Source organism: Corvus kubaryi, unplaced genomic scaffold (genome assembly GCF_017639235.1).
Source record: "Corvus kubaryi isolate FWS band 111438036 unplaced genomic scaffold, C.kubaryi_AGA036_p1.0 37385, whole genome shotgun sequence".
NCBI classification, from domain to species: Eukaryota; Metazoa; Chordata; class Aves; order Passeriformes; family Corvidae; genus Corvus; species Corvus kubaryi.
The window spans coordinates 3,581,649-3,596,636 of NW_024581127.1; the positions used below are offsets into that span (position 1 = coordinate 3,581,649).

The 14,988-nt window shown below is 38.5% G+C and overlaps 1 protein-coding gene across 1 annotated transcript; it reads left to right on the forward strand.

Annotated features, from left to right (window-relative positions):
* The first annotated feature begins 580 nt into the window (after positions 1-580).
* XKR9 (XK related 9) lies at positions 581-12,412 on the forward strand. The gene is made up of 3 exons (XM_042036168.1): positions 581-1,122; positions 9,290-9,513; positions 10,636-12,412. The coding sequence occupies exons 1-3, from the start codon at positions 824-826 to the stop codon at positions 11,277-11,279; spliced, it is 1,167 nt and encodes a 388-aa protein (XP_041892102.1). The 5' UTR covers positions 581-823; the 3' UTR covers positions 11,280-12,412.
* Positions 12,413-14,988: the final 2,576 nt, after the last annotated feature.

Consider the following 14,988-nt stretch of genomic DNA (forward strand, 5'->3'; position numbering starts at 1 on the left):
TTCTCAAAGAGGTAAAGACTGGTCTAGGTCTGGCTCTTTACAAGCTTCTTTAACAGGAGAGCTGCCATCCTCTTCAGCACTTTCTTACTGCATGTGGAACACCAAGCAGGAATGACAAAAACACTGGATGCAAGCACACAAATGCAGTAACACAGTCAGAAACTGCCAAATTATGCATATTCTGATACCATGGTGTGTACTTAAGACAAAAGTTTTCTCAATGTTTTGTGCTGTGTACAGTGAAGGAGAAGAACTCAGAAATTAAGAAAGTTCTGGGATGGAATCAGTCTTTTTTTCCATAAGCTGCTTTTAAAAACTTGCTTGCTTTTTAGTGTTTTGCAACTCTTAGGAATTATCTCAATAGCTGCTTGAGTGGAGAGTCACTGTTTGGGAGAGTGGGTGATCCCAGCAGGTTCAGAAATGCAGCTCTCTTGGGCTGATTGTTCACCACTATCTCAGCACATTCTGTGTTTTGTACTTGCCTGTTCAAATGGTCAAGAGAATTGCTGTATGATATTTTAAATGATGAAGATATTCTTACTGCTAATCTTCTATTTTTCTTCTTTTTAGGAACCAGTAATGAAGAACGACTCCATCAATTAAAAAGACAATTTACATTTATCTTTTTCAAAATAGATGTGTATTTTAGAAGTTAATTTAATATTTAAATCAAGAGCATGGAAAAATGCAAGTCCCTTTGCCATACTAAAAATGGATAACCCAACTTTCCTTTGTATAAAACCATATGAGCAGGGGCTATCATCAGGAAAAAGACTCCATTGTAGGAGAGCATTTAGATTCCTTTACATGAAGTAAGGAGAGAATGATGACAGTGAAAGTTCCACACATGATGACATTTACTAAGCAGAATTTTTTTTTTTTAGTTGGTGGAATGATAATTTATGTAGTTGATATTGGAGTGGACTTTTGGGTAGCTAGTAGATATTTCTGTCAAGGACAATATTCTTGGAGTATATTGATACTGTGTTTTAGAGGTCTTTCATCATTAATAACGCAGATATTTAGTTATGAGTGGTTTAAAAATGACTGGGAAGGTACTGATACTGGGAAGCTGAAATTGCTTTTTCTAGTTCATCTCTTTCAGTGTGGAATTTTTATAAGGTAAGCACATTTTAAAATTTATTTTCAAATAAGAAACCATGTTGCTTTAGGACAGTTATTAAGAAGTGCCTAGTATGGCTTCAGGGACAAGACCAATTCTGGCCTTAACAATTACTGCTCTATGAAAGCAAAAGGATTTTTGTCTGGTTATGCCAGTGGTAAATTTTGTCAGGTTTTGATGGACATGTAATTCTTCTTTCATATATCTGTAAGTAATGATTTTTATCATTCACAACTCAGCTCTATTTAATTAATCAGCCATTTGATGGGGCATACTTAATAAAAATGATTGCTTTGAAGTGTACTACAGTTGCAACTGATAAATACAAGTTTTCAAAGTGATGTTAGGCACACTAAGCAGCTGAGACAGCTGAAGAGGTTATGTTTGAACCTGAGTGTCTAACCATATGTAGAAAACTCACCAAGATTCAGGAGAGAAATGAATAGCTGAATAGTTAGTAAAAATACTTGCAGCACTTAATGGTGATAGGAAACTTTGTTTCTTAGTGGATTAACTTAACTCTGAAGCAATCCACAAAACTCTTGGATTTACCTGAACTCATACCCTTTCCAATGAATATCTCTTACCATGAATTTCTATAATTTGGAGTCTTTCCCAGAATTAGCTCCATATTCTCTGAGTGGCTTATTATCTAGTAAACATTATTTTGTTCTTTACTCTGACAGTGTTGTCATCTTGGTTGCTTGTTCTTTTTTGCACAAATGATATTTTCTCCTATGCTGCTACTTATGCTTGGAAAATTTCCAACATGTTATGTATGAGTTACAAAGTTCTTCCAGCCACTCTTCACAAATCAGCAGTGTTATAAAGCATAATTTAACGTATAAGCTGGTAACAGCAAGCTGGCATCTGTGCTTGTGCCTTTGTGATTAACTATTACATACTTCTTATTATATGTGTTTTTCTTAGGTGTATCAAGGTACAACTTCCTCCTGTCCTCCCTCTTAGTCATCTGATTTATGCAGTTAGTTTAGACAACAAGTCACTCAGGTTTATCTCTGCAGTAAATGGATAAAAATAGATTCTGTCAGGTCACACTTGTTAAGGTGAGATTCTCCAGAAAGTCATTTGGGGCAGGAACCCATATTGTTCATTCAAAGAGGAAAATGAGGGCCTTACCAGTAAATAACATTTGATCACTGAACTCTGGATGCTTGAAATTATAAGACATGAACACACCTTACCAAATTATCTTTTTTCATTTTTTCCTTTTTTTCTTTCCTTCCTTCTTCCCTCTTTCATATCCTCTTACACCTCCTGCTCCATCTTTGAACTTAGACTCCTAGAACGGTTTGGTTTGGAAGGTGACCTTAAAAATTATCTCATTCCAACCCCCCTGCCATGGGTAAAGATACCTTCCACTTGACCAGGCTGCTCAAAGCCCCATCCAACGTGGCCTTGAGCACTTGCAGGGATGGGGCATCTACAGCTTCTCTGGGTAACCTGTGCATCACCACCCTAACAGGGAGGAGTTTCATCCTAATATCTTGTTCTTAACCTACCATCTTTTAGTTTGAAGCCATTCCCCCTTGTCCTATCACTCCATGCTCTTGTACAAAGTCCCTCTTCAGCTTTCTTCTAGGTTCTCTTTAGGTACTGGAACTGGTGACTTACAAACTGGTACCCTTTCGGTACTGGAGGTTTGTACAGTGCACAGAACAATGGGAATCAGTTCGGTTTTGCTGTCACACTGACAGTGCTAAGTAATAATTATGAAAATCATATTTGTATATATATGTTTATAAATATATGCAATATATATAAAATCAGAGGAAAATGAAATTAAAGTATTTCTTATCTAAGAAGGCTTTAGTTTCTTTTATTGGAAAGAGTGCATACCTGCAATTATATTTCATATGAAATAGTATGTTCTGCAAGGAGACAAAATTAAGTTAAAAACATACACAACAACTATGCTGAATAAAATTGTAGTCAGCCTGACCCATCTAAATGGCTCACACAGATGTTTGTTGAATGGAGAACAGTCTTGACATAACAGACAGTATTAAGACAATAACACAGTCAGGGAATGTGGGAGAATGGGACATTTCCTTAGGGCACTGTATGAATTCTGGCGCTGTCTGATGTGTAGCAGTGAGCTTCATCAGCCAAGGACACACCTGTGGGAGACTAAACATTGGCAAGTCATAACTTTTGCTGTCAGAATAGAAGGTCATGTAGGCAGCAGCCACTGTGATACTGGCAGCTGCTGTTGTGCCTCTCGATGCTTAAAGGTACCTCAGAACGCCCTGCAACTTTGAGTAGAAGCAGATGAAAAAGATTTTTTTGCATATTTGTGAAGATTAATTCTAAATCCATGAGACATCAGAGTAAATGTGAGCACTTTGCTGAAACTGGGGTTATTTCATTACATATTTCTAAAAGGCAGTGAGAAAAATTCAGAGCCAATGTAGGTGACGGGCTGCAGGGTGAACCCTGCTCTGAAGCAGTACCAGCTGGCAGCAGTGAGCATACCTGTGGGAGATGCACTCTGGTAAAGGAACTCCACTGCTTAGTGACAGAGCTCTGGGAGGAGGTGAGGAGGTTGAGGAGTATCAGGGATAGACAGAAAGAGAGACACAGGCTGCTAGATTCACACCCTTTCCTGAGACAGCCCCACAGGCAGGCAGAATGCATGATATGGATGATTCCCTATCCACTTTTCACCTGGCTGAGCACAGTGACTTAAGGTTAGGGGGCTATGGCAACAAGTTCCTGCCCAGTGCAGCACGTGTGTCTCCCCTGTGACTACCCCACATTCACAGGTGCCCTGGCATTACAGGTATGAGACTCTGCAAGTGGAACTGAATAATAATGAGGAGGATGGGTCATCTGGTTTGGAGATGTCACAGTTACATCCTGTGTCAGACTCTTACTGCTCTCTACAACTGAAAGCAGGTTGCAGTCAGGTGGGGGTCAGTCTCTTCTCTCAAGTAACAAGTGACAGGTTGAGAGGAAATGGCCCCAGCTTGTACTGGGAAAGTTTGGATTGGATATTAGGAAAATTTTCTTCACTGAAAGAGTTGACAAGCTTTGGAATAGGCGCCCAAGGAAGTAATTGAGTCTCCATCTCTGGAGATACTGAAAAGACATGTAGATGTGACACTTAGGGACATGGTTTAATGATGGACTTGATAGTGCTAGAGCAATGGTTGTACTCGATGGTCTTAAAGATCTTTTCCAAACTAAATGATTCTGTGATTCTATGTGTTTGATCACATTTTCTTAATATAAATTTACTGACCTAAGTATTGACTTAGTGCATCAGTTCCATGGATTTAATCCAAGTATTTTTGATACTTAGAAGGTGAAGTTTGACATGCAGCACAGAGTAATTTTTCTTTGATAAAGATTTATACAATGCTGAAAGCTGTGACTGCATGACCAGAATTTAGACAGGACAGTCATTATTACCAGGCCACTTGCAACCTGCCTGTATGAACTACTAAATGGCACCCAAATATTTATCGGTGTAGTTTGATGAGATGGGATGTGTAGCATAATACTAGGATTGTGTTGCAAAGTCAGTGGAAATCTGAGGGGAAGCATGCGATATGGAAACATTGGCAAGGCAGCTTGCTTGTCACATGTGAAGCCCGTGAAGCAACAAAACCAAATAGCTGTCACCCCTGTGAATTCCCAGCCGGAGACAAAGCCTTCCTAATTTTACAGGATCAAACTTAATCACTTGTGAAATGATGATGAGTATGTAGGAACATCTCAAGAAAAGAGAGACAGTGGAGCTGTGTTTCCACAAGTGTTTATAATAAGTAGGAGCCCTGTCATTTGTGCTCTCCACAAAGCAACACTACAAAGGCAGAAACCATTTTTTTTTTCTCCTATCAAAGTGAATGTTACTTAGAGACACTGATAATTCTTTGCCATTCACATATGACAGTTCCAGTTGTAAAGAAATTGTAGGTTTTTTACTCTGTTGGCTTCCAAGTATCTTATATACCTTGAAATGGTGAAAACCATATTCTTTTTAATGAATTTATAGGGAAAAAAAGTAAATGGTAAACCTGCATTTGTCTATATTATTGACTTAACCATTTCATATTCCGTTTAGGACGTACCTCTACTAAAAATACATAACTAATCAATTACTTTAAATTAATGTATTTTTATTACAGTTGTAGTACCTTTTTAAAAGACTTTTTACAGTTTATGAATATTGAAGCACAGAACTTCTATAGATATAGATATATTATAGGAAAATAGATTTGAGGGATATAACCAGAATAGTTTCAGAGCAGGCACAGGGTTTAAGTGAGCCGTGGGCATGATAAAGGAGAAAATTTGAACCTGACCTACCCTTTACTATGGACTGAACTCTGCTCTAGGCTGGGAACATAGTTCAACACTAGGTCTAAAAGTTGGCTCTGAGCCCTTCCTAAAATGTCATTATATTGCATGCCAAATGGACAGATGAGAATGAGGGTGTAAACTCAAAATACTCTTAAAATATGAAAATTTGTCACAGTGAACTACAGTAAGTAACATAAGCTTGTGGAGCTCAGAGAATGCCACCTTGCTTAATATATAGTTAAAGAGCAGTAGAAGTATTTGGACTTTACTTGAAAAAAACATGCATTCGATATGGAATTCAAAGTCAGAAGTGGACTAACCAAAACCGCTACAACTAGGGACAAATACACAGTGTACCCCATTGTAACAGTATAAACCTAGTACACAGTGCTCAGAAGGAATGTGCTTTGAAAACGTTGACAAGTGATTTCAGGTATGCATCCAGCTGAAATACTCCTTTTAGGACATTTCTTGCCTTGCATATCACCTGCCTTCTCAGCTGTGAGCTCTGCAGCTCGAAATTTGTGCAGCTGGTTTCCACTTCTTGCTGCTTGGACAAACACAGGCTCTGGTGAGTGAGTCCATGGACAACTAGCAGATCAGTCTACCCAATTGTTTTTTCTTGAAAACATTGCAAACTTTCCATATTTTTTACATCTTGAATGCAAGAACCAGATGTTTTGGAATACTAATTGTTTTATAAACAGAAAAAGCAATAGATGCCTTGCCAAACAGTTCAGTTCTTTCCTTATGAGTGATTATTCAGGGAAGAATAAGATAAATACACAAAAACATAAAAATAAAAACAAGTTTCCTTTGGGAGTAAATAATAGATCTAGAGCCAGCTCATGGAACCAACACATGGCCTGAATGGCAGGGATGCAGTCTATGAATCTTTGCAAGGAGAAGAGCAAAGGCTCTTCCCCTGAGACTCTTGAATAGTAACAAAGCTGCTCCACACCTACTCCTACCATGTTGCAATTCTCACATACTCTTGTATGAAGGAGATGGCTTAACATAGCAGGGACAAAGTCATGAATCCTCTAGCATGCACTTAACCCAGGACCTGCCAATCCTGGCTGTCTTGCCTGTAGCTGTGGAAGAGACCCCTACACTGCTTTCCCTGTGGTCAAAGGATTTGGTTTTTAGAGGTGGTGAAGGTGTTAAACTTTTAACTTCTGAAGGAGTCAGGGATTCTTCTTAGCTGCCTTAGTAAGCAGAAGAGTACTGTGCTCCAGTGTTATACCGGGATGAGATGATCCCGTGAGATCTGGGTGTCTAATGATCTGCTGCCCTCTGTTTTCTACATATGGTAAATGCAACGGTGTGAGTTTCATCAGGTCAGTGGTGTGTGTGATCCTGTGGATGGTCAGGCAATTAGGAAGCTGCACTTTAGCATGAATCTTTAAGTTATCTCAGATGCAGTATTAGGGAATGTAAGCAGGAGGCAAGTTAAGGCATAGGACCTTGCCTGTCTCAGTCTTTGTATAAGCAGTCTTGTACAACTGTCTAAGATAATCAAGTGTTGGCCTGTGATGTTCTGCTTAATTTCTCAAGAAAATAGATCCAAATGAATGATGCAACTGTCATAATTTATTTACTAAATTAGGTTTTCTTTTGAGGGGGAAAGGCTCCAGTAGTCTTTGTAAGGCTAGAAAGATTGGCTGAATAACAGTGAGTTTTCTTAAAAAAGGACTACTTACGTTGTCCTTGCCTGCTAGCTACAGTCAAAATGATTTCATTGGAGAGGAATATTAGAAGCTCAAAACATCTGGGAACTAAATAGACAGAAATAGGCTTGGAAGTGATGTCTGAAGGCGGCTGTGATCAAAATCCTGTTTATGGACAAACATATGGATTTATATATCTATAAAGCCAAGAACTTAGTATAAGTGAAATTCTAACAGTTGATTCCAAGACTCATTATTAGTCTAGATCTATTTATTACAGGCAAAGAAAGAATACTTCTATGCATAAAAATCTTCAGTAATAATAATAATAATAGTATAAATACTACAGTTAAAATTATTACACACATATTTTTTCATTCCTATCCCTTTTTTCAAGCCATCCCTTATCATTCTATGTATGTGCTTTTCTACACTGTATCCTATCTCTCCACATCTAAGGACCTCTGCTATCATAGCAAGACTAGAGTTCTCTATCCTGCATCATCATATATGTAATAAATATCTCATTTGATGTGTATCTGACTGTTACTGTTACCTATAAAAAACTATGACTGTATGACGCAAAAGTGAAAAAAAAGAAAAGTAAAACAAATCAGCCACCTGGTCAGTGGGAAGAAACCACCAGTTTTGCTGCAGAAAACCCAAGCTAAACCAAGCAATACAAAGTCACAGACGGGTCAAGAAAATTTCAAACAGAGCAAGCCTGGCAAGCCTCAGCTCTGAGGCCTTGCAAAGCTCCTGCCAAGTTACCAGCAATAACAGTGCTTATTGCAGTGCTGCAGAGTTACAAAGCTTAAGCTGCAATCTGCCCAGCCAGTGTTAATGACCACTTGAAGTCAAGTTACCAGCAGAAGAGAGCAAGCATTGATTTGCTTCAAGGCAGGATTTACATGCATACTAATGGAGATACTTCTCCCTGCTTTCATTTGTTTACTCGTTCCAAAAGGGTCTTTGTTTGCTGCTGAACAGTTCACTGGAAAAAGGTCTTTTGCTGTGAAACCCACTTCTGCAATTGCTCCCTTTAGTTTATAACAGAAAAGAGCATTTTCTACCTTTCCTGACTTCCAAAACAGTAATGCACTGAATCAGATCACTCACCGGGGCTGTGTGGCTCTGTATCTGAGTCCATTAGGGGCAGCAGAAATACTGTAATTTCCAGCATCTGGAGTTCTGGTTAGAACATCAAGTTAGAGCCACCATCCTGTTTTCCCAAACTCAGATGTAAAGATTAACATGTACAACAGCTATCTCCTCTGTTAATTACCAAAAGAGTTTATGATTAAAACTTGTGTTCTTTCCCCTATAAAGTGCTAACCACACTTCCAAGCCTGAAGCAAAGGTCTTGAAGATGGGAATAAGAGCTAGGTTTATCTCCAAGCAAAGCATTAGGGATATCCTGAACAGAATATGTTATTTACAACATGGAATGAACACCACTCGTAACTGACTAATTCCATGTATCCTTGCATTTACTCTCTTTAAAAGAAAGTGTTAATTTAGGCTTAATAAAAAATGAACCAGGACTGTTCTTAAAGTCATTCAGGTGCACTCATTTGCCAAGGCAAATGGCTTCCTCGTGTAAAACCACTCAGATTGTTAACAGCATCTTTTGACCCAGGAATCCATACGTCTTGAAAACTATTTTCTGAAATATAAGTCTTCCTGTGTATTTAGAAAGTAACAAAGTAGTAATTTTTTTTAAATGTCTCTTTTATGTTTGCAATTCATCAGGTATTATAGTTGGGGCTTTTGGAGCTATATTCTACTTACATAGATGTGGATGTTCACAGCTGGATATTCACTAATACCCTGAAAAGGATACAAAGAAAGTGAATGAGTATTTCAAAGAGAGACTGAGGAGAGATGCTGAGGGAATTTTCAGAAATGCAGTACTTCTAAAGAAATAAGAACCTAAAAACTAAAGCTTGTAATTTTTATTCAGACAACTCTCATTCTGTTCTTATTCGTTTTCTTATTGCATGGTATTGCTGGGCTTAAATGATTCTCTGGTATTACTGATACCAGACAGATATCAGACAAAATTTTACCTGAGTAGAAGATGGAAAAAGTTGTTGTAAGGCTGTATCATTTTATTGAGTTGGTCTTCTAAAAAGTGCTGCCTAATCAAATGTCCTTTTTTTAATAGGTATTGGTTTGCTTTAAAATATGGCTGCCAAGCTGCTTTTAAACAAACAAGCAGCAGAGATGCATCAGAAGCAGACCCTTCCATCTTCATTCAAAAACAAGCTATTGATGCAGTGACTGATATTAACATGCTCAGGGTGTTCAAGACTTTTCTTAAGATCATACCACAACTTTTTCTTCAGATTTACATCCTCATGGAACACGACAAAACTCATTTCTATCAATGTAAGTTTGTCTTTTTCCTTATGTTGCAAGTTGAGTATCTTACCTAAAAACATAACTTGTGACTGGATAACATTTTACACATACATTGGAAAACATACAGTCCACTGTATTATTACTCTGCATTTAATTAGAATTTCTCTCTAGTAGATAGTCCATTCTGCTAAATCGGTGAGAAGGAAGATTTCACTATAAAAATGAAAAGTCATAGATAAATAGTATATATCATAAATATAAAAAGTCATAATATCTAATAGAAACACAATGGTGCATCACTTGAAAATAAGGTCTTAAATGCAATTAGCATGTAATTTGCAAAGCAGTATGATTTGTGTAGTCTTGCTTATAGATTCTTTTAAAACTGCTAGCTAGGCATTTGGAAATCAGTAACATAATTAAAGCAGCCCCATGAGCTTTCACTACCATCAGCCATGTTACAGGTGAGGGACAGAGTCAGAAATAAATCTAAGGATATGTCAGCACTGTAGAATGCAATATGGTGAAGAGATACTGGTTCAACTCTCAGAAGCAAGACAGCAGCTGTACCATTTCCAGCTCTAAAACTAGCAGATTTATTGGCAGGACATTGACTTATTCACAGTTGGAATTTATCTAACCAAATGGGGCTACCTGCACTGATGTCTAGCATTCCTTCAAAGTCCATGGAGTCAAAATTTACTCAGGGAAAAGGATCCAGCAAATCTCATCTTAGATATGACCATGTGAAGGACCAAGTCTTAGTTATAGATTTCTACATTTTAGATACCACAGACTTGCAAATATCAGTCGCTGAAACTTAAATTTTTATGGTCTATTTGCAGTACTTTGGGAATTCCTAAGTCACCTGTGTATGGAGATGGCAATGCAACTTAGGCAAGGCCATTAAGGATCAGGGGCTGGGCAGGATAATATAAGCATACCAAACAGCATCAGATGCCTAGATTTAAGTAACTAAAGTGAACCTTAAAATTAGGGTGACTTGCTTTGGAGCAGAGAGTAAATATAAAACTGGGATAAAGAAAATGTTAGGAAAGCATGAAATTTTCTAAAACTTCATTCAGAAATCATAGTGTAAGACACATATCTTTTTCCCTGGTTTAACATTTTTCCTTGTGTTTTGTTTAGATGCTGCCATTATTATGTCTTTTTGTGGTATCTCCTTATCAATGGTTGATTATCAGGTATCGCTACGAAAATCTCTGCCTGAAAAAGATGAATTTCGTGTGCTATCCAAGTTCATGTATGTCTTCTATAAATTGCTTACCATCACTTCTTGGATACTCAGTATTTCATTGATCACTCTACTAAGCGTCAGAATTTCTGTAATTCTGCTGATATTTCTTTGGATCTGTGGCTTCACTTGGACTTTGAAACAGCATACAACATTTTGCAAATCTGCGAAGATGGAATATCTGTACAGAACTGTAGTTGGAATCATTCTAATTTTTTCATTTTTTAACATAAAGGGGAGAAGAACAAAAGTTTGCATTTCTATTTATTATGCTACTCACACTGTAGTAACTCTAAGTATTTTGTTTGTATATATGTTCTGGAAACCTTCCATTATCGAAGAAAAATGTTTTACAATTGTGGGCATCTTAACTATTTTGAGTCTGGTGTTAGGTATTATTTTTCTTGTTGTTTATTACAGCCATTTGCATCCCACTACTTATTGCAGACCTCAGGCATGTTCAGATGAAGTTGACAGAGTGGCAGGGCAAAAAGATAGCATGAAAACTGGTAGATTTCAAAATTTCTTAATGCAATGAATGCTGTAGGTTTGGGGTTTTTTTGTTTATTTGTTTGTTTTTTGTGGACTTCAAAGCAAATTCTGTTTCTCTGTCATTGTTTCTTGTGTATCATCACCGAGGAGCATATAATGGACCAGTTATTGGCTTTGAATAACTATTTGTTTTCCATGATACAAAGACTGTAACATGAACATTTATGTGCTGGTGAAAGTTACTTTTGACAAAGAAACAATTTAACCTATTCATCCAGCACAATCCACAGTTTTAGTTTTTTAGCAATGCAAATGTAACACAGAAAAAGCTAAGAGTTAATTAAATGAAATCAGCATTAAAACCACATCCTATTAACTTACATTGATTCTGTTAAAAACAAGGTTTTTTTTTTCCTTGATGGAAGGAAGGAAGAGTGCATTTGAAATAACTGAGGGCAGTGATCAGTTTTCTGCTTTTCCCCATTACTGTAAAAGTTGCAGTCCTTCATGTTAACAAATTGTACTGCCTTCTCCCTGAACATCCCTTGAGGAAGAATAGCTTTGATTTATGGCTCAGTCACTGTCTTGCCATAGGAAATTGGGGAGATATTTTTCAAGCATTTTATCATCTAGGTGTTTTAATGACTTCTTTATTGTTTTTGTTCTGTTAATCTTTTGCAGTCTTCTGTATTTAGGGGTGATGCCAGCTTGTTCTGGGTTATAATAGCAGCCTGAGTGATTTATGGATGGCAACAGGAGTCTTGCATATAAATGAAGAACTATCTTCCATGAAGCTTCCTTCTCCTTTGGGCTCTAAGATGTAACACTTTAAATGCTGATTTCCACCAAAATACGAGACTATGCAAGGCAGGCTGATATCTTCTGTCTTTATTACTCGAGAAAAGAGGAGCAACTCTTCTGATAGCTTACAGGGGCTGGCAAAAGGTATAACTAGCTTGTCCATCAAGAATTTTTTGCAGAAGGCAGAGTGAAACTAGACAACATTTCAGTTGTGTTTGAATGCTAAATCAACAGTGAAATAAGGTTGATACCCACAGCTCCTTCAGATATAAAATCCAAGGGGAAGTATTTCAGAGCTGCTGTGTTTTAAATCTGTATTATGAAAACTTGGGGCTCTTTCTCTCCCCTCCTTTCTCCTTCCATTAAGTCAGTCACATTTGCAGTTAATTGAGCCACAGGCAAAGGTAGGGAACAGGGTTTGAGAAATAGGCTAGAGATAAGAAAAACTGATAAACTTTTCCAGGAACCTAATCTGTTAATATTATTTATTGACAATAAACTTCTGTGAAACTCTCAGGGAAGGGCTGATGCTCTGGTTGATAATTAGGGTGCTCAAGAGCTGTGTCTTGTGCCTCCTGTGTGAAGTTCATGGACTACAGACTTTTTTCTTGTTACTTTTCCAGCCTTACCAGAGATCAGGGGAAGTTTCTAAACATGTTTCTTTCCTGTTCCATGTCCACACTTCTCTTTACCAGGCCAACCACATACATCTCCTTGATCCTATTCAAGGAAATTAATTTCTATGTGCATAGCTTGGACTGAATGGTCTGCCTTTCTGAGGCTACACATGAGAAAGTGGTGTGGTGAGAAGAGTTTACTTCTAAAATCCCTCATTCCTGCTTAGGGGTAACAAAATGTGGTCCAGAAGTTAAGACAGAAAAGCACAATCCATGAGACAAAACAATAGTTTTACTATTGGTATGAATAGTAAAATATAAAATTGGTATAAAAAACAGTACCTTCACTTCTTTTACTCTGGAAGAGAGATTTCCAGATTTGTTTGCCCTACAACATCTTCTTAGATAAAAGGAAAAAGCCCAAGGCTTTCATGCAACATAGTTGTCCTAAGTTCTGTCTTCTTTATTGCAGAATATTTATTTCTGGTGATGGTGTCCTTGGCAGCAAAGTGCATGCCTGCTTTTAGGCTGAATGTACTCTTATTTTGCTATGGAAAAAACAGAATCCTAAATAGTGAAGACAATCCCTGTATTGCTTCTCACACTTTTACTGTTTGTCGATCTAAAATCTTGAGAAGCGACTAGGGTAAGGGATGGTGGAAAACGGAGAATATTATCTCCATCTTGCAGAACATGACAAAATGTTGCCTAGCTATTATTTAGAAGATGACCTCAAACTTTATACAAGATCTGAGAAGCAGATCTCTGGGGAAATATAAGATCCTGAGAAGTCCTAGTGTGGGCAATTCAGCCCTGTGGCCTCCAGGTTCCCTGCCTACTGCCAGAAATCTGGAGCCTGAGTTGCTCCTGAGGAGGGTTAGTTCCTGGTGTAACAAAATAATTTATCTTGGTGAATTTTTTCTCCTTTCAATGAACTGACAAATTCCAAATAGAAGTCTTTCATTGCCATCTCTCTGGCCAACTCCTAACACTCATTTTCTCTCAGGGGAGAAAAGCTGAACATTGTGCTCCCTTCTGTTGTTCTCCTTATGTCTCCTCACTCCCTCTTCTGTGCCCCTAAGAAGAATATTACACTGAAGTTGAATTGGTAAGAAAGACATCTAGGTGGCTATTTATATCACTAATTCAAATACACTCCAAACCCAATTACTTCAGTTTCAATTCTTATTTTATGCTTGTAAGTCCTAGTGGATATAAATGTAGCCATATCCTAAACCTGGAAATGATCATGTACATTCTTTTCATAAATCTCAAAGATCTTCAGTGTCCTTCCACCAATACGTCTCCATTTTGCTGTCATCAGTCAGGGGGCCTCAAGAGATGGGAATTCCTTGTAGCTTGTTCCCTGCAGATTTTTATCTGCAGGGGGATATTATGAGAATAATTTTAAACTTTAAACTCCTCCCTTTTTTCCTTGACCTCGAGTTCAAGATTGTTGGGGTCCCTCCCCGAGGTACGGGGTTTCCCTGCCCCTGGCCAGCCTCATTCCCCATTGGTTGGTTTGTGTTCCCTGTGTGGCCAAGGACCCTCAGGTCCCGTGACTGGGGGAGCTCCTGAGCAGAGCCCCGGCCATGCGGCTGGAGAAATAAACATCTCTAAACATCTACCACGAATCTGTCCATATATATTTCCTTTCCATGGGACTCCTGGTTTCATACAGGCGTGTTACAGTAATCCCCGCTGTAACAACTGGTGGAGGAATGCGGGCAAGACACCGATCCTTGAGGAAGATTCGTGAGTAAAATAACCACTCTAGACCTCTCTCTTCTCATCTTGGTTTGGATATTCTCTCTGGACTATGGAAGAATTGTGGGAAATGGGGCTCTCTAAGCCACAGAAAAAAATGTATCTAGAAGTAAAAGGAATCCTTGAACAACAAAACAAAAAAGTAATGCAACCGGGAGATCTAGAACATTTTTTCATCTGGCTTTTCAAAAATTTCTTCTATATTTCTCGAGACTTACTTTTTGATATTGAGCCTCCTGGAACTAGTCAAGAGTGTTTTTGGCACGAGATCTTGTTGGAAATGAAGAATCAAACAGAACATGCATTAGTGATTGAACCCTTGCGTGGATCCCTCGTGGTCAGTGAAGCTATTCAGGAGCATTTATATGGTCCTATTACCCCTAAAGCAAAGGATGGCCATAGTCCCGTGGCCGAGGCCGTGCGGCCGCCATCCCGGGAGCATGTGACTGCAGCCGTGCCGGCGGAGGTGCCTGCGCTGGATGCGCCCGGCCCCCTCGGGAGCGTGCGCCTTACCACGGACCCCATCCCTGTCTCGGGGTCCCCGGCCACGCGGCCGCGAGTGAGGAAGCG